The 20,307-nt window shown below is 39.8% G+C and overlaps 1 protein-coding gene across 17 annotated transcripts in view; it reads left to right on the top strand.

The window, feature by feature from the left end:
• LOC114487463 (uncharacterized) overlaps window positions 1–20,307 on the top strand; it is a 512,374-nt gene that overhangs the window by 258,803 nt on the left and 233,264 nt on the right. For 15 of the 17 annotated variants that reach the window (XR_003682566.2, XR_008618993.1, XR_003682565.2 and 12 more), the window contains exon 4: window positions 135–228. Coding sequence is in view for 2 of the 17 variants with exons in the window: in XM_028497452.2 (XP_028353253.1) it covers window positions 135–228; window positions 9,107–9,156 (144 nt within the window). In the remaining 15 variants the exon portion in view is untranslated. Of the gene's footprint in view, window positions 1–134; window positions 229–9,106; window positions 9,345–20,307 lie in introns of those variants that run through there. The other 2 variants (XM_028497452.2, XM_028497450.2) reach the window with 1 other exon arrangement.

Here is a 20,307-nt window from a genome sequence, read left to right as displayed (position 1 = left end):
TTCTCTAAGGAGAAGCTCTCTGAACAGCCAGGGGTAAAGGTTTATAGACTATCAGCATAATAAGGGGGTGTTGGTGGTTAAAGTGTGGGAGGTTCTGATGAGGTTTGTTACACATTTTCACATTTCTCATCCAGGTGCTGGTGCCAGTGGTCATTCTCCTTCCTGGTTGGAAGCTCCCTGGAGGGGGATTTGTGGCAGCAGAATTCTCACATTCTCGAGGTGCTGAGGGTAAGTCTTCTGTCTCCCTCCCCCTGGAGGCTGAATTCTCAGAAAGCTCTGTTAAAACAAGGGGAGTTGAGTTAAATTTTCTTTCTCAGCTGCTGTTTGTTCAGGTGTTTTCATTTTGAAGTATAGCCATCCCTCTGTATCCACAGCTTCTGCATTCACAGATGTAACCAACCTCGGGTGGACTGTAGTGGTTCCCTGAGTTTTGAACATTATGGAGTTGTTACACTCAGGCTGAAAATTGATCAGGGATCCCTGATGCTTCTCGAGTTTTCTCAGAGCTTGAATGTAATATATGTACTTGTGTCTGTATGTGAGCTCTTAGCTGGTTGGTCCCCATGGTTAAAAGTAAAGTTGTAAAATCACTTCTATCTCCAACAGGGCCATTATAATTATTAAGATGATCATTTAGGAAGCAGTGGATGCTTTGCATTCAGTTTGAGGTGATATTTTGGTAAGATTGATAGGGGCCCTATGGGCAAATGTCCGTTTTGTGGATTTTGAGAGAAAAAGAGAGGTGATCGAAGGTGCCTGCACACACAGAAGGCGAAAATACTGAGCAGATGGTGTGTGTGCCTGTGGTTAGGAGGATGCCGACCGGAAACAGACTCTCCTCCGGGAGAGGCGTGGTGGAGGGACGGTTCTGCAGGTCGGGCCGTGTCTCCACCTCAGCTTCTGAGTGTCAACTTTCTCACTTGTAGAATGGTAACCATACTCTTTACTTTAAATGACATAATGTGTGCAAATGTGCTGAAAAAACTGTGAAAAGAAATTCTTCATGATTTCCCAGTAGAAGCATGTACAAAAAAGAGGTCAAGTGAGTTATTCGGAGGGGTTCGTGCAGTCCCTGAATGAGGCTCCTCACTGCTTTTCTGTCTTTCATACGGTATTTGTGCCTCCTCACGTGTCCTCATGGCTCAGCCTGCAGTGCCAGGAGCCCAGGTCCTCACTAGGAGGTAACTTCCCATTGTCGACAAAGTGTCTCTCCCTGACCAAACTTTAGTCAGGCTCCTCTGAATCTTCTTCCCAGCCAGGCCTCAACTTCGGGGCTTCTTTGTTTGCCTTTGCATCGCCCAGTTTTAGCAAGAATCCTGCTAAGTTGGTTTAGCCAGAATCCCCCATCCTCACTATCCGATCATCCTTTATATCTGATTGGGTTCCTCACTCCCCACCCCCTTCCGCCAGGTAATATCTGATCACCCTGGACTTCCTTTAGCAAGAATCCTGTTAGGTCAGTTTAGCAATAGTCATCCTACCCTCTTAGTAATTCTCCATTTACTGACCTTCACCTACACCCCACTCCTTGGCTGTAAAATCCCTACTTTTCCTTGTTCTATTCTGACTTGAGCCAGATCACTCTCTCCTACTGCAGAATCCCACTGCAGTGATCCTTACACCTTATTGCAAAGGTTGTAAGTAAAATCTACCTCACCGTTTTTTTAACAGTGTCATGAAAATTTTTTTCTTTAACATATTCTGTGCTTTTCTCAGAGGCAGTAGTGTTGTATCTTATTTCGTGGACCACGAAATTTGTAGGTAATTTTTTTGTAGGTAATTTTTTTCTCCCACCTTTCCTTGCAAAATGTATATGTGTAGTGAGATAAACTTGTATAAATATTTCCAGAGAGGACTATAATTCGAACTATTTGTTCCTTATGTTTGGTATACTGGTAAAGGAACCAGGCAATAGAAATGTAAAATTATTCTTTGGACAGTAAAAGTCTATAAAAAGGAACACAAGGATGTCTATTCAGGTCTGCCCGTGGGAAAACATAGATCACGATGGAGTGGCCAAATGGGAATTGCTTCATCTAAAGATGACACGACCATTTTAGCATAGTATGGGCTGGCATCTTTGTCTTATAAGCCTGGCTTTAAGAATATGTACAACCCAGTGGTTCTAGAGTCTTGAGGGATTTTACTCCTTGCGTTCCACAGTTGTTGGTTTTTCTAACATGGATTTCTGTAGCTGTCCTCAGCTCTACCCAGTGCAGGTGGACTGTGGTTTCACAAATTTTAGATGGAGAATGTGTTTCTAGTTTTTATTTTATTTCTGTTATCACGAGGCACTGTGGACAAGTCTCAACCTAGTGAAACAGCTCATTTTCCTGCCATCTACTGAGTACACTGATACTAGGAGAAGCAAAAGGAATTTAAAAGAATTTTTTTTTTTTTTTGGTTTGTTTGCTTATTTCCAAACCTCACCTTGTCCAGTAAGTGCTGGGAAGACCTGAAGATCCATAGCTCAGTGGAGAAAGGGCTGGAGTGGGGAAGCACTGCCATTCAAATGCGCTTCCTTGTTACCAGGCCATTTTATGTTTACAAACTCTCACATTTAAAGAATCTCACGGGGATAACTTTTCACATAGTACAGTTTAAATTCTTCTAACTGTAGGTGGAAGAGACTGAAGCCCACTGACTTTGATTTTTTTAAACTTTTTTTTAAACTTTACCACACTAGTAAATTTACTTTCAAATTGCTGTGTTTATGATTTCAAAATTTAATCATATGTTTAAATCTATTCTAATTCCTTAGCTGCTTTTATCTCTAAAACATACTTATACTTGGAACTGAGAATTTTCCACCTTCATGCTTACCTTCCAGTTTGGAATCCTAAATACATCAGGAAAGCTCTCCTGATAAACACAGGAGACTCAGGAAAAATCATGCTGTTAGAAGCCCCTTCTCAATAATTTTTGGAACATGAAAACCGAAAGATGTCTAACTGCCAGGAGCGAGGTGAGCAGCCTCATTCTTTATGTTCTTTGGTGGCTGCCTAAGTGATATTAAATCAGAGTACATGCCTTTAAAGCCAGCACATGCTTCTGCTAAAGAGGTAACAAGAATTTGTGTGTCTGCAGATTGCGTCAGAGGCCAATCAGCTTCACCTTTGCAGGTCTCCTAATTATAGGTTTAATATGGGAAAGAGAATCTAATAAGGGACCCCTTTCCTGGTGCAGATATTATTAGAAGCATATTTAGATAACAGGGATTCTATTCAAGTATGTCCATTATGTTTAAAGGTGACCTTAGGGAGGGTGTGTGTTTTCATTATTTCCCCACAGTAGAGCCAGCCTCGTGCTGGTGCAGTCGAGCTGTCACACCTGGCTCCCTGTGATCAGAGAAGTGTCAAGAGACAGAGTGACACTCACAGGCCCTGAGAGCAGATCCAATCCATGACCTTTGCCTCATTAGCAGCCTGACCCAACCAATCAGAGAAAAGCCTGCCTTTGATTCTCTAGCACAGACATGGCTGTGACAAGGACAGTCATCACCTCTTTGGTGTGACTCCAAGTGGAAGCCCTGGTTCTCTTTGAAATGCTTTGTCAATGCAGACATACCAACGTGGGATGTCTTTCACTGTCTGTCTTTCTGCCTCTGTGGATCTCATTCTCTCTTTAATTAAAATGCCAAGGTGCTCAAGTTATCCACTGATCTTATGTAAATGCAAGCAACTTTGAAATCTCCATTTTATTTTTCTCAGAAATGCATCAATGCTCACAGATTTCACTGATATCCAGTATCTAGATTTTCAGATATTTTTTAATTAAAAAATTTAACTTTTCGTTTGAAAGAGTTCTAGACTTAAAAGTAAAACAGTACAAAGAATTTCAATATACCCTTCACCTGGCTTCCTCAAATGTTAACATCTTACGTAATCTTAGTATAATGATTGGAACCAGGGAAGTAACATAGCATACTCTTAACTAATCTACAGACCTTACTAAAATTTTTCCAATTGCGCCACTAGTATCCTTTTTCTGACCTAGGATCCAGTCCAGGATCACACATTACATTTAGATGTCCTGATTTCTTAGTCTCCTCCAATCCGGGACAATTACTCAGTCTTTATCTTTCCTGACTTTTGAAGAATACTAGTCAGTTATTTTGTAAAAAGTCCCTCAATTTTGGTTGTCTGTGTTTTCCTCGTATCAAATTCAGATTATGCATTTTAGTAAGACTATCACAATAGTGATACTGCGTCCTTCTCAGTGCATCACAATGTTGATATGTCTTACTACCGGCGATGCTATTGATCACTTAAAATAGTGTCTGCCACTTTAAAGGGACTATTTTGCCCTTTGAAATTAAAAAGTATGCTGTGGAGAGATACTTCAAGATTATATAAACATATTGTTTCTCATCATATTTACTTACAGCTTTGGGTTTTTGCAACCAAAAAGTGTTAGTGGATGAATAAAATCAAAGAAGAACTAAATAAGTGCAGTGATAACTCCATGACTATGGATAGGAAGATTCAATACTGTTATGACATCAGTTCTTCTCAATTTGATCTATAGATTCAATGTAACCCCAGCCAAAATCCCAGCAAGTTATTTGGTGGACATCGACAAACTGGTTCTAAAGATATGTAGAGAGGCAAAAGACTCAGAGTAGCCAACATGATATTGAAGAAGAAGAACAAAGTTGGAGTACTTAACGCTACCTGACTTCAAATTTACTCTAATGCTTAAGTAATCAAGACACTGTGGTATTGGAGAAAGAACTGACAAATCGATCAATGGAACAGAAGAGAAAACCCAGAAATAGACCCACATAAATGGAGTCAGGAGACCTATGATGAAGGAGCAGAAGTAATACAATGGAGCAAAGATAGTCTTTTCAATAAATGGTGCTGGAAAAACTGGACATCCACTTGCAAAACAGTGAATCTAGACATAGACATTACACCCATTCCCAAAATTAACTCCAAATATATGAGAGCCCTAAATGTAAAACCCAAAACTATAAACTCCTAGAAGATAACATAGGAGAAAACCTAAATAACCCTGAATATGGCAGTGACTTTTTAGATACAACACTAAGACACAATCCATGAAGAAATAATTGATAAGCTAGATTTCATTAAAATTAAAAATTTCTGTTTTGCGAACGACAGTGTCAAGAGAATGGGAAGACAAGCCCAAACTGAGAGCAAATACTTGCAAAAGACACATCTGGTAAAGGATCTTATCCAAAATATACAAAGAACTCTTAAAACTCAACAACAATAACAAAAACAACAACAGCAACAAACAATTAAAAAATGAGTCAAGGACCTTAGCAGACACCTGTTATCTGTAGTTGATAAATAGGGGTATAAAAAGTGCTCCACACCATGTGTCATCAGGGAAATTTGAATTTAACAAAAATGAAATAACACTATCCACCTATTAGAATGGCCAAAATCCAGAACACTGTTAAGACCAAAAGCTGACAAGGATGTGGAGCAACAGGAACTCTCATTTATTGCTGGTGGGAATGCAAAATGGTACAGCCACATTAGAAGGCAGTCTGGCAGTTTCTTAGAAAATGAAACATACTTTACCGTGTGATCCAATATTGGTTCTCCTTTTACCTAAGGAGTTGAAAACTTAACGTCTAACAAAAACCTGTTTATAGAAGCTTTATTCATAATTATTAAAACTTAAAAGCATCCAAGATGTCCTTCAGTAGGTGAATGGATAAACTGTGGTATATCCAGACAATGGAATATTTTTCAGCACTAAAAAGAAATGAGCTATCAAGCACTAAAAAGAAATGAGCTATCAAGCCTTAATTGTATATTATTAAGTGAAAGAAGTGAAAGAAGACAATCAAAAGGTTACATACTGTATGATTCCAACTATATAATATTCTGGAAAAGGCAAAACTATGGAGATAATAAAAAGTTCTTTGGTTGCCAGGGGATGGGGGATGGAGAGGGCTGAATAGGCAGAGCACAGAGAATTTTTAGGGCAGTGAAAATACTCTGTATGATACTATAATGATGGATACATGTCATTATACATTTGTCTAAAGCCACAGAATATATAACAGCAAGAGTGAGTCATAATGTAAACTGTGGACTTTGGATGATTATGATGTGTCAGTGTAGGTTCATCACTTATAACAAATGTACCACTCTGGTGGAGAATGTTGATAAATAGGGGAGGCTGTGCATGTGTAGGGGCAGGGGGTATATGGGAAATCTCTAGACCTTCCCCTCAATTTTGCTGTGAACATGAAACAGCTCTAAAAAATAAAGTCTTAATTAAAAAAAAAAAGTGTTAGTGGGACCGTGTAATCTTATTTTAAAGATATGCCAAGAAAAATTAAGAATATGGAAGTGAGAATAAAGAGATTTGGGGTCTAAAGCCCACTGTCATTTTTTACTATTGGCCTTTGTTCCACCAATATCAATGCTGTAGTCTGTGATATATACCATTTTGAACTTTTTCTGATGTAAGACAATGGGAAAAAGAAATATACCATTCACTCTACTCTGCTAATATGTATCTGTCAGCTCATTGATGAGGATAATAATGCATATTCTCAACCATTTCAGCTCCCTCTTCCTTTTTATTCTGATTTGGTCTCCCGCTTTATCTGGTTTTTATTAGAAGGCTGAATAGACCTGGTTTGGCGATCAATAAGAATAATGGTGGCCAGTTCAATGACTCACGTAACTGTCACTGCCAAGGCTTCAGAAAAAAGCTCTGACTTCCTGTGAATCTCATGCCCCCATATCCGTGCATCGCCTTTGAGAAGCAGGTTCTCTTTCACAAGCCAGCTCAGGGCACCCTGCTTGCTGCTAAGCAGGTTAGCAGTTGCTGGTGGAGAAAAGGAGCCCTTTTCCCCTAGTGTTCCACCATGCCATGTGCTCAGTATCCCATGTCAAAGACAGCAAACATGCCAATCATCAGACATTGTGAATTTAGTTCCTTCCAAGTCTCTGGGTAGATAATCATATTGTTAGTTCCTGGAAATCTGATACTCCACTTAAGTGTTTGTTAATGGACAGGGCTGTCTTGCTTGCTCAAAAAGAGCTAAAAGCTCTTTATAACATGTTTAAATTGAATATAAACCAACGTTTATAGAGTGGTTAAGTGTAATTCAACTGCCTTAGTAAAATGACATGCTATTTACAAATGAAATACTCAAACCAACTGTGGTCTACATAATTCTCCCCACCCCTTCTCATCACTTCCTCCTTTTAATGTTCTCTTTGAACATTTTTCAAAAAGTATGACTAATTGGTCTGACTCTCACAATGTTAGATCTCCCCACCTTATTTCCTTAAAGGAATTTGGCTGTACTTTTCCTATTTAATCTGAAGCTGTAATAAGAGTGATTGTCTGTCGTTTACCAAGTAGGATTAAATAGCATTTGCCACTTGGTGAGTGGCAACACTAGACAAAAATAGCCCAAGTAGTGATGTGAATGTGCTACCCAGATCATAAACGAGCATGAGTCCCCAAGTCTCCCTACACATTCTGTCTGTGAGCCAAGGAAGTATGTGTGGCTGAGTTGAGTGAGGAGAGGGGGGTGGAGGGAGTAGAGGAAGGTATTTTTTGGTGGTCGGAAAGAGCTTTCCTCAGGGCATGTGAGAACAGTGTTTGTCCCTCTTGGATGTTACCATAGGTACTTCCAAAAATGCCTTATAGCAGCTGGGGAGCAGAGGCCGGGGCTTGTGAGGGCAGCTGCCCACTCCCCTGAACAGCCACAGGAGGGGAGCTGTGGCCATGGAGCCTCTCACCCCGACTGACTGCATACTGTGACCTTGACTTCCTGCCAAGGCTGCATTCACTTTGTTTTAATACATACCAGTCCTTTTCCCTGTTCCAGAACTGAATTTGAGTGCTTTCATCTTGGGAAATTTACTTACCAACTAGATATGGTAAAGGTTTCCAATTTAATGTAGAGGTTGTAGTAAATAAGAAACCCAGGAAGACTAACCAAGTTTTTAAAGTGTTCTTAGCATGAAAAATAATGAGTGAAGAAAAGGGTGAACTACTGTAAAGTATGGCCCCATTGACGGCCTTTTGGGGAAAGCTATTTTGACATTTTTCAAATAAATAGCAAAGTGAAAAAAGAATGCAAAAATTGTACACACACAGTTATCATGACTCCAGAAAATAAATTAGTGCATATTATTATGATTGGGAAGAAACACAATAGAATGTTAAAAATGTCATTTCAGCATGGTAGGGAATATGGATGAATTTCGTCTTCCTTTTACTTTTTCTTGTTTCCCACACTTTCTATAATAAGCATGAATATCTTTTCATAATAAAACAAAATGGATAAACTAAGACACATACACACATATGTACATGTGCTGAAAATATATTTGAAACAATTTTAAATCATAATAACTACTGGGTTTATTTGGATTCTGAAATTCCCATTATAATCCCATTTTGAGTTGATAGCATTGTCTTCTGGAGGATCTCATTTTAAAATATAAAGTACTGCATAGTAGAGGGTAGTATTAATCCATTAACACCTCAGAAGGAAAAATGTATCTGATTTTCTAGCCTGGCAGACTGCCGAGAGCAGGAGCCTAAGGGCATGGGAGACGTATAGGTGGGTTTTGACGCAGAAAGACCCAGGTCTTGGAAACTTTTGGCTGGTGGAGGTCCCAGCTCTTTAAGCAAATGCCTGGGAGGAAGTGGCACTGAAGAGGTTTTCAAGGTAGAAAAAGGTGGTCTGGCATATGAGGAGGGTTAAGGAGAATGGTGTGGGAAGAACAGCAAAAACCAAACTTGCTTTATGTTTTACCCACGTATCATTCTGCAGCAAGCACGCTTGTTCATAAATCTTTGCGCAAATATCTGTTTCTTTAGGATAAATCCCTGAAAGTAAAAATACTGTATCAAAGGGTGTGGATAATCTAAGACTTTCAGTAGTCAATTTCAGGCACATTCTGGGTGAAAAGCACTATTTAATATGTGCCAGATTGGAAGCACCTGACCCTGAAGAATTTCCATGAGACTTTACACAAAAAGGAAAAGCCAGTCACTCCTCAGCCTCTCTTAGGACTTTCAGGAGGACTTAAATAGTTGCATAGGAAGTGATTTTTTTTTTTTTTTTTTTTTTTTTTTTTTTTTTTTTTAGGAAGTGATTTTGAAGTCACTTGGTCTGAGGAACAGCTGGAGTTAGCCTGAAAGTTGAACACACACCATCACCAGGGCTCTAACCACCAACCACCAGCACCCCCATCTCAGCGTGCACTTTCAAGCAGACCTCTGTTTACAGCAGTCAAATGCCACTGTCTACTGGGGATCAAATGAACTGAAAATAAGCTCTGGAAGGCTGACAGCTTTAATTGTCATTTAATAGACCCATTTCCTAAACTCCCTAATATCTTGTGTTGTGATCGTCAAGGGTCTCATGATTAAATCTAGTTTAAATTGTTGCTCAATTTGGCCAGGATTGAAGAACTACTGGGTGGCAGTTGTGCAACATAACTGGGTAAAATTCCTTACATCTGTTGGTGGTTAAAGTATTTGAACTTTAATACTTAAAATACAGCCCATCTGGAATCCTTAAATGAAAGCTTTAATTCTCAGAGAAAGGATTTGAAGGTCTCCGTCTTCCACAGAAGATTTTAAAAGGCAGTCAGCAATTAATGAATGAGATCATGGGCAAAATAAAATTCTTTTTTAAACCGGATTTTAAATGGCTCGTATCTCAACCTTGGCTTGGTACTGTTTAGGATGAAAGGATGCTGGTTATTCGTATGACCTCTGGGAGACCTATGATGATTGGGGGAAAGAAATTATAATCCTTCAGCCATTCATGCTTGGAAGATTACCTTCAATAGGCACATAAATTATCCAGGTCTTGCTTTCCTTTTGGGGAACATTCAGAGGCTGTTACAATAACCAGGAAGTATATAATGGATCAATATTTGCTGCACTAGTCTTTTTTGTTGTTGTTGCTCTTTTCCCTCATTCTCTATTAGGGACATGCTTGTCAGTTAAAAAAGTCTGGATCTAGGTTCTTCACGTAAGGTTTTCATCTGCTTTTCCTGAGCTACCTTCTGTAACAGATGCCAGGCACACTTACACTTCATGAGGTTCTCATTAAACCTTTACATGAGATTGAGTCCTGCCACATAAATTAGTAGAGCTTCTCTGAGAGACCTACTTAAGGATTATGTGCCTTTTATTGCCAGCAATCCAAAAGCAGGTTCATTACAAACATGACTCAGACAGGAGACACTACAGTATGCTCCCATCAAAAGCCTTAAGGCTATTTCTCCTACCTTTAAGAATATGTGGTACTTTGGGCATGACAGAAAGTGAGAAATGATGTTTCCAAATCCCTAACACACACGTCTACACCTCAGAATTCTTGGTAATGATAGTCACATTGAAAAAGTCACCAATGGGTGGAAAAATCTTTTGAGGATCAGTGCAGTGGTATGTTGCCAAAAACTGGGGTTAGTAAACCATCCTGGGTTATAAGAAGAGGATGATGTGGTAGAAAAAAGAAAATTCAATAGATAATATCTAATGTGGAAGATAAAGTGAGTTTTAAGATAATAGTTCACATTTTGGGGGAATGCTTAATTTTTTCTCTAATTCTGTATGGCCTTTACTATAAGCTCTTTCACAAAGTGCCAGTTGTGTGTTAAATATAAAACCAACAGACTTTGCTGTGATAAAATTTCTTGCCCTCAGATTTGCTGACGAATAAGAGGCTAATATACAAAGGGACATGTTTCATTTTTACTTATGTAAATAGAAGATATAGAAAATAATGTGAATCTGAAATAAACATTTTTTAAACTCCTGAAAAACACCCCTAGATATATCCCTCTGGTTGAGAAAGATATCCTAGTTTCTTTTTCAAGATTCAAAAGCAAGGGCCATGAGCTGGAGCTCTTTGTTCATTTGAAGTAAATTGCCTTGACAGTGCATAAGAGAGAGAAGAGCACTGAGATAATTGGGTTCAAAACAAGTGTTTGCAGAGTGGAGATAGGAAGCTTTATGTACAGATGAAAATATGTGTAAATGAATGACTGAGTTAAAGGTTGTATCTGGGAAAGGATACAGATAAGGATCATAATTAAGTTAGAGCATAAAAGGGAGAGAATATTTGAATATTCATTTGGGAAACACAACTCCCCACTGTGTGCATAGCTGAGCATTTGGTGGAATTCAGGCACCTGCGGCAGCGAGCACCATAGTCGGAGCCCCATCAACATCTCTCACCCTCTCGAAGGTCACCTGCATCTTTGGTGGGTGGTTCCTGACCACACTGAGGACTTTCTCCCTCAAGCATCTGTCTCTTTCTGCCAGAGGATGTTCTCTGACCACCAGAGTGTGTCCTGCCTATGCACCGTGCAGGCCAGAAGCTCTGGAGAGTTGAGGAAAGTCTCAGAGTAACCTTCAAACAATGAGGGGATATGAGTTGATGGCTTAAGGGTCCTTGGTGGGACAATTCTGGGATGTGAGATGCAGTATTTCAGAAGGTTCCAGCAGGACTGAGGCATAGTTGCCCACCTTGGTAACTCATTTACTGGTACACCCTTCATTTGTTTTCCTCCCTTCCTTGGCTTGCATCCCCTGAGCTACACTCTGCTGCCTGGGATCATTTCCCAAATAAACTACTTGTACTCAAATTTTGTCCCAGGCTTTGCTTTGGAGGGAATCCAAACTAAGATACATGCTGAATAGATGTTTGATAGAGAAAAATTGGGGGGTATTTTTATTAAAAAATATTGACCTTGCTTGATTTACATTCAGAAGAACAGAGTTGAATAGGAGCGGGGCATATGTTGATGGATAAGGAGTTAGGAAAATTCATGAAGGGAAATATTTGAGGGAAATAGCAAGATTTATTCCCAGGGTGGTTGCAGTGTAATTGATGAACAGGTTGCAGTGGAATGCGGTCCTTAGCTTTGGGCATGGTCACAAAGTTTGCATCATCAATAATGATTGGCAGTGGTAATAGGAAGAAAAGAGTTGGGGGGAAACCCCACAAGGAATGAATAATTGTGTGTTTAGCGTGTGAAGTTCTTAGAATTTCAGGTCTTTTCCTTCACTTGGCTGTATCATTGTATCCTTTCCAGTGGGACTGGTGCAAACATTCGCATGCACATCCACAGCTCCAATTTTTTCTTATCTTTAGAAAAAGACTGATGTGAGGAAATGACGGCAAGGAAAGCCAATGTTCTTGGGTTTCTAAATGACCCCAGAGTGTGTAATGTGTGTGTGTTTTTTTTCTGCCTGCCTCAAACATCCCAAGAAACAAACAAATGAACAAAAAATGCCTTATTACAGAAGGACACTTGCTAAATGGTTCAGGTTGACAGGGATACATTAGAGCTGTTCATTCTTTTAACAATCATCATGTAGTTGGATTCTCTTAGCCTTCCTTCAGTGATACCCATTAACCTAGGGGTTTTTTGAAGCTGATGATACAGTGTTTCTTATTTTTTAAAATTCTTTCCCTACTTAGCCTTTTTACAAATTTACAGTTCTAGTTTGGATTAGTAAGGTTGTTGCCTTTCTGGAATTATCTGAGTGAGTTTATAACCCATAGGGCCCAGGTCGGCTTTCAAGGTTATGAGTTGAATTAGGAGATGACAGGATGACAACAGTAAAATGGAAGTGCTTCTCCCCACCAGCCTCTCTCACCATCTGATATTTGGAATTTTTTCCAGCTTTCACAGCTGAGGCATTTGCTAATTGTTGAATTTGCATTAAGATTGTAAGCTCTGGCAAGCCTGAAATTCATTTTGGCTCATTTCCTCAGCCTCATTCCACAAATAGTATCTCCAGCCCCAAATGCTGAGGCCAAGGGAGAAGATCCCAAGCAGAGTAAGACATAACTTAGGCCTTTCCTTATTGTAGAAAGATGCATTTGATAGAAGTAAAAAGAGTCCTAAAAATTAGAAAATGTTCCCTTAGCAGTACCTTTGATGTGTCATTGTAAACCAGATTATTTCACGTTCTGTGGAGGGGGGACTGCGTTTCCACATCAGGGCAGCTTGGGCCGAGGGAAGATCAGTTCTTTTGAGGGGAATTTTGATCGCTTCCCTCAAGTTCCTTTCAGTTCTGGCAACAGCTCAGAGGCGGCGCTATGTGGGAGGTCGATCTATGTTTAAATCAACACTGACTCAACAGTATATTCAAGCCTTGCTTCAGAATTCGTCATGTGGTGACAGCAAAAACAATTTCAAGGGTAAATGAACATTTTTGGAAGGTGGGGCTTTTTTGACGCTGAAAATACTGCATTAAATGATCATGCTTCTCTGAGTTATAAAGAGCTAATGTGGACCGGTTTAAATGGTGTGATTTTTGTTCTTCTTATAATTTCAGTTGACTTTACTAAAAATGAGATCGGGAGGTGTCACAGGGAGGAGTCACACTGCAAACCCACCCCCCGCTTCTTCCCTTCTTATTAATCACATGCAGTCACTTTCTAGAGAGTAATTAGAATAAGCAACAACTTCTTCATCTTAAAATTAGCTATTAAGAGCATCTTTCTGTATTCAGAGATTTGATAAACACTCCTAGGTCAACTACCTACACATCGACCCTGATGTTATAAAATGTGATCCCTTCTCCTCAGCATTTTTCCTAGACTGATGAGCCATTATTATTTTATTTTCTTAATGAATGAAGAATGCCTTTACATGTCAGTTATCAAATTGGCAAATAATCCTGTTTAATAGCCAAGATAAGAACAAAAGAAGAGACATTAAAAAAAAAAAAAGGACAAGCCATCCCCTCCTCCAAATGAGAAATTCAAAGAAATATGGTTGGTTAGATGGATTCTGGGAGGAAACAAGTGTGAGACCAATAAATCACAGATTTTATTGCATGTTTTGAATTTTGAATTGTTTTGGGATAATATGGAAGCAATTGTAAACAACTGGGGCAGTTCAGCTCTTAAACAATTTGCATATAAATAGGAGGAAAAAATTATCATACTAGGGTTATTTATTTCTTGATGAAGAGAGCAGAAACAACATTAAGACCTTGTGATCAGCTTCTCTGGATGCCTGAGTTTATAGAAATGTTTACATTGAAGGAAAAGAACTGAATTTTGTAGACCTAACTAAGAACTCAGATTGGAAGCAGAGTTGGGGAGTGGAGGTGGGGAATAAAGAATGATGTTACAGGTTTTCCGTTGCTACATAATAAATCACTCCACAACTGAGTGACTTAAACAACAATCCTTTTATCATCTCTCATAACGTTTATGAGTTGCGAATTCAGGAGTCACTCAAGTGAGGGCTGCTGGTTTGGAAGCTCTCATGCTGCTGCATCCAGACAGTGGTTGGAGCTGTAACAGGAGGCCAGGAGCAGCTGAGCAGTGGCTGGGCAATCTCTCTTCATGATGCAGCTCCAGGGCTTCTTCATGTAGTCTTACCACGTGGGCCAGTTTGGGCTTCTTCACCACAGAGCATTTTCAAGGCAGTTGGACAGCTTACCTGGAGGCTCAGGCCACTGCCAGAGCTCCAGCGAGCACGGTGCATCAATGTTTATGACATAGTCTCAGACATCCTTCAGTGTCATTTCTGCTGTGTTCTGCTGGTCGCCAGTAAGTCACAAACCTGCCCCGACTCAAGGGGAGAGGAAGGAAAATCGACCTCTTGATGAGGGAGCGTCACATTTCTAGAAAAGCTTAGGAACAGGAGATGCTCTAGCAAAGAAAACAGTGGTGTGCCCTCTGCGTGCCACACCCTGTCCACTAAGTTGGGCACGCCCTCCATGCTACACCTCTTCTGCCCTTATCCTTTTAATCCCAACCTGCTTTAGCTTGTTTGTATTTTCCTTGTTATGAATTTGTGGATCCACATCTGGAAGTTGTTGCTCCTGGCTCCTCCTGGGTTTGTGTCCTTCAGAAATTGGGTATCCCCTCCCTGTAAATGTTCTGGTTTCTCTGAGCATTTTGCATGAGCACTTTCTGCCTTGGTCCTTGTTCCCAAAAGACCTCATCCCTTCTCCCACATTGCTAGCTCAGTCCCCGTTGCCCCAGTGAGGGACATGGGAGATTCAGGTGAAGTAGCAGGATAATATTGGCTCAGTCAGGACTAGGGAAAGACATTTTAGGTTTTGCATTTTGCACCAACCGCATCTTTGAGGAGTTGGTGAAGACAAAGCTGAAAAACAAGACAAAAGCTGAGTTTGTACATAAAAGGTTAGGGCTACAGAAAGTCCAGCCTGCATTTTACAGATGAGAGAATTGAGGCCCGGAGAGATCTCCTGATTTCCTCACTAACACTAGTACAAGGCACTTGAATTCAGGTCTCCTGACTTCATGTAGACACACATAGAAAAAAGGTTTTCTATGTACCAAACAGAGTCACTAGCAACCCACTTGCTAATCTTATTTTTAAAATTGAAATAGAGTTGATTTACTATAATAGTTTTAGGTGCACAGCATAGTGATTCAGCATTTTTGCAGATTATACTCCATTAAAAGTTATTACAAGACAATGGCTATAATTCCCTGTTCTATACAATATATTCTTGTTGCTTATTTATTTTATACATAGTAGTTTGTATCTCTTAATCCCATACCCCTAACTTGCCCCTCCCTCCTTCCCTCTCCCCTTTGGTAACCACTGGTTTGTTTTCTATATCTATGAGTCTGTTTTTGTTTTTCTCTATATATTTGTTTGTATTATCTTTTATGTTTCACATATAAGTGATATCATACAGGATTTGTCTTTCTCTGTCTGACTTATTTCACTAAGCATAATATTCTCCAGGTCCATCCACGTTGCTGCAAATGGCAGAATTTCATTCTTTTTATGGCTGAATAATAGTCCATTGGATACACATGCCACATCTTCTTTATCCATTTGTCTGTTGATGGGCACTTGGGTTGCCTCCATGTCTTGGCTATTATAAATAATGTTGCTATGAACATTGGGGTGCATGTATCTTTTCCAATTAGTGTTTAGTTTTTTTCCAGCTATATACCCAGGAGTGGAATTGCTGGATCATATGGTAGTTCTACTTTTAGGTTTTTGAGGAACCTTCGTACTGTTTTCTATAGTGGCTGCAATTTATGTTCCCACCATCGGTGTAGACTTTTTAATGATGTCCATTCTGACAGGTATGAGGTAACATCACACTGTGGTTTTGATTTGCATTTCTCTAATAATTAGCAATGTTGAGCATCTTCTCATGTGCCTGTTAGCCATCTGTATGTCTTCTAACATACTTTTAATCTTGCTTTGTTTGTTTTTAGAAGAAACTGTCAATAGACATTTAAATACTCTTGTTTACTTTTTAACCTTCAAAAAAATAGTACTCTCAGAATTTAAAACACAAGAGCTATTTAGGTGCTTTGAATGATGGGAACAGGTTCTTTTCTCTTGGGGTGACTCTACAGGGGGCTCAGGAACACCTGCACATCTTTTAATCTGTCCGTCTACTCTCAGATTTAGCTAGTACCTGAGGTCTGACTCAGGTGAATTGGGAGCAACATTGGTGATGTATCTTCATCCTTATCCCTTGGACAAAATGGTTCTGAGCTGCAGCCAAAATTAGAAAAAATTTTGAGAGTCTAGCTTTTGTCCAGCGGCCCCTTCCTGCATCCTCAGTGTTAAGGTCTAGCTAGTGGGGAAGGGCTGTCGGTAGAGAGTAAGCTGCTGAGAATTCTAGAAGAACTTCCTTTCCTGCCCCAGGCTTTTCAAAGTAGAGATGTATCAAATTTGGCCAGATGGTTCCTTGGGCAATATCTGATTTTCTTTCCTTAGGTGATTCAATAAGATAATGTGTTGTCTATAAATGTTAAACAGTTAGACACAAGTTAGTCATCATAGTGGCAGCAGATTGTAAGGGAGAAAGCATGGCATTTGGAATCAGAGACCCAGGGATCCAATTTTAGCTACACTGCCTCATGGCTGGTGAGCTTGGTAATACAGTTTTGGTTTTTTTTAAATTTTAGGTTCATAGCCTATAAATTAAATCATGCCTATCGTGGGCTGAATTGTGTCCCCTCCTCCCCAAATTCATATTTTGAAGTTCTAACCTTCAGTCCCTCAGAATGTGACTATATTTGGAAACATGTCTTTAAAAAGGTAATTAACTTAAAATGAGGTCATATGGGTGCGGCCAAATGCAATATGACTGCAGTCCTTATAAGAAAAGGAGATTAGAACACAGGTGCCCACAGTGGGAAGACCTTGTGAAGACACCTAATGAGAATGGCCATCCATAAGCCAAGGGGACAGGTCTTAGAAGAAACCAGTCGTGCCAACACTTTGATCTTGGACTTCTGCCAGCCAGAATTGGGAGAAAATAAATTTCTGTTGCTCAAGTTGCCTAGTCTGTGTTACTTCGTTATGGCAAACTAGGATAACAAACTTATGCAGTGCCTTTGGAAAGGTTTTTAAATATTTAAGTCACTGTATAAATATAAAATTATTAGTAAAACAATATTAGTAGCTACTGTCCCAAATCTTTTGAGACTGAAGGAATTTGAGAATTGGGGAATTGGGCAGATTCACAAGGTGCCCAGCTATGGAGATTTCTCTAGAACACTAGTAATCAGTGTGTCAAAGGGTGGTTCTTGATCTGGGCTCATTTAATAGCAAAATGGGATGGAAACTGAGGCATTTCCTAGCTCTGGCCAGGCTATGTCAGGAAACCCAGAAAGACAATAAGGAAGCTCTTTGTTGTTCTGTGGTCCTACATTAGTTAACGACTGTCTTTCAGCCCAGGAGAATCTAGTTCCCTGCTTATCACTCAGAATTCCCAAGTGTAGCTGTGTTGGCAGCCAATTGCTGAGAAAGAGTTGGAGCCATGGGATGAAAGTGTGGTTATTATTTAGGAAAATGGAATCACCTCAGGTGATTTGTAAGGGGCAGAATAAATGCACTGAAGTCCGGATGCTTATTTTTATTTGTGTTGGCTAGAAGTAATTTTTCTAGTCTATACTTTTCAACTCAATGTTTATTTAGTCAAGCTTCTGGAGTACTGGGCACTGCCCTGAGAGCATTGTGGGGTAGATTGAATACACAGAAATCATGAGCCCTTTCTTTGAAGTTGATACAACATAATTTGTGTGCGACAGGTTGACAGCAGCCAGGCAGTCACGTATGGAGTTTGCAAGGAAAACACATATGTAATGTTAAGTTGGGGGAAAATTTCTGTACTTATGTCTTTTATTCTGAGAAGACATCTTTTTAGAGTCTGCATAGAGGAGTCAGTCATTTTCTATTAAAAATACTTGGAATCCGTATTTAGGGCGTTCAGAGCAGGTTTTAATTTAGTATCCTCCTCTTTCTTCTCCTCTCCTCCACCTTCCTAAACCATGTTATATTTTCCTTGGGCGAGTTTTCATGAGCTCTGACCCCGTCAAGAGAATTGTAATGAGAATCCCGGTAAAAAGGATTATCAACTTGGAAGCTGAGTATGAAAAGAATAGATTCTTCAACAACTTCTGCATGATACCCCAATTTGTAATTCATTTTTTTTAACATCTTTATTGGAGTATAATTGCTTTACAATGGTGTGTTAGTTTCTGCTTTATAACAAAGTGAATCCGTTATACATATACATACGTTCCCATATCTCTTCCCTCTTGGGTCTCCCTCCCTTAAATGATTACTTCTTTTTTTTTCTTTTTCTTTTTTTTTTTTTTTGGCCTTGCGGCATGTGGGATTTTAGTTCCCTGACCAGGGTTTGAATCCGCACCCCCCGCATTGGAAGTAAGGCATCTTAACCACTGGACCACAGGGGAAGTCCCTTGTAATTCAGTTTTTAAAGAACAAAACTATGAGGATTAAAGCACTCAGTTTGATAACAATGAGCTACACAAAAATTATAGTGAATCAGAACAAGTTATCAGTGGAGTGCTTTGATCAACCTAAGATGAAGGAAATTTGTAACTATAAATGGTTCCTTCTTAATCAGATTGTGTTGCTCTGTTTTGCGGGTGAAATTCAGGATAGGTAATGATGGTAAACATTAGCAAAGGAACAATTATCCTGTAGGATTTGTCAGGGCATTTCATTTCTGTCACTTACAGAAGCAATCATTTCATTAGGAATTTTATCACTAATTTCATTTTCTAAAAATGAATCCTTTAGGAAAAAGGATGAGTTAAAAGTGCTTTCACAGAAGAAGGCACAGACTTAAAAAATGAGTTACCAAGTTAGAACTCCTTGAGGTCAGGGCAAGGTGAAATACATAGATAAATGAGGCTGGGGAGGAAGCAGCAATGGTAGTCTTAGGAGAGATTCAAGCTGGACATGGCACTTCTCTTACCTGTGACTGTACCTGAGGCAATTATTCCTTCTGCTGAGAAAGTATTATGATCATCTTCCCCTTCTCCTTCCTCTTAAATATCTCCCTACAGAGTCGGGAAGAATGGTCTGGTAGTTGATTTTCATGGCTTTAGAAGACACACTGTGGCCTCAGCCCATGTACCAAATGCCTGGACCCATTACAAATCTTCGGGGAGTTTGTAGAGGCTATGCGTGCCAACCCACCTTGAAATGACTTAGGACGAGTGGGCTGCAGGTCTAGAGCAACAGACCTGCCGAACAGTGGCACGCCAGTGGGTATAGCTGTTAAGAGGTGGGATGGGCCTGTGTTGGTGTTTTTATTTCTTTTGAATTCCTGTTAGCAGTGAGGGCTATCTGAGTTTTGGTAGTTGTGTGCACAAGGGACAGTAGGGTTGGCTTAGCCCAGGTCAGTATGAGCATCAGTAGAGGAATGCTTTAGCAAAGACTTGCTTGTACCTGGCCTAATATACTGCCACCCAACACATCTTTTGGTGAGCAGGTTGGAAGGCCAGTAGATGCTATAAATCCTTGCATAAGTACCCTTGGTAAGCACTTGGATATAACTTTCCCTTGGAGACTGGGGGGACCCTGGTTGGAAGTGGGTATACACTGGTGAGACTGAATTCTGTTAGCCAACTTTCTAGGGCACGTGCTCAGAAACTGTTAATACATTTTTTGTTATTATTGCTTTACTCTTACAAGGAAAGAAAAATACGTCATTTTGGAACACTGAGAAAATAAAAGAAACAGAAATAAGATAATAAGGATGGACTGAAACTTTCCACCTGAAGAGAACCACAATTAACATACAAGTGCCCATTTTTCTGATCTCTTTTCTTTGCATATACATTTATACATATACACACTGCAAATGTAGAATTATCAAAATGTGATAATTTTATTATAACCATTGTTTTTTTGTTTGTTTTGTTTTTTTGTGGTACGCGGGCCTCTCACTGTTGTGGCCTCTCCCATTGCGGAGCACAGGCTCCGGACGCGCAGGCTCAGCGGCCATGGCTCACGGGCCCAGCCGCTCCGCGGCATGTGGGAT

Source organism: Physeter macrocephalus, chromosome 13 (genome assembly GCF_002837175.3).
Source record: "Physeter macrocephalus isolate SW-GA chromosome 13, ASM283717v5, whole genome shotgun sequence".
Lineage (NCBI taxonomy): Eukaryota > Metazoa > Chordata > Mammalia > Artiodactyla > Physeteridae > Physeter > Physeter macrocephalus.
This window is presented reverse-complemented; position numbering and strand designations above follow the sequence as displayed.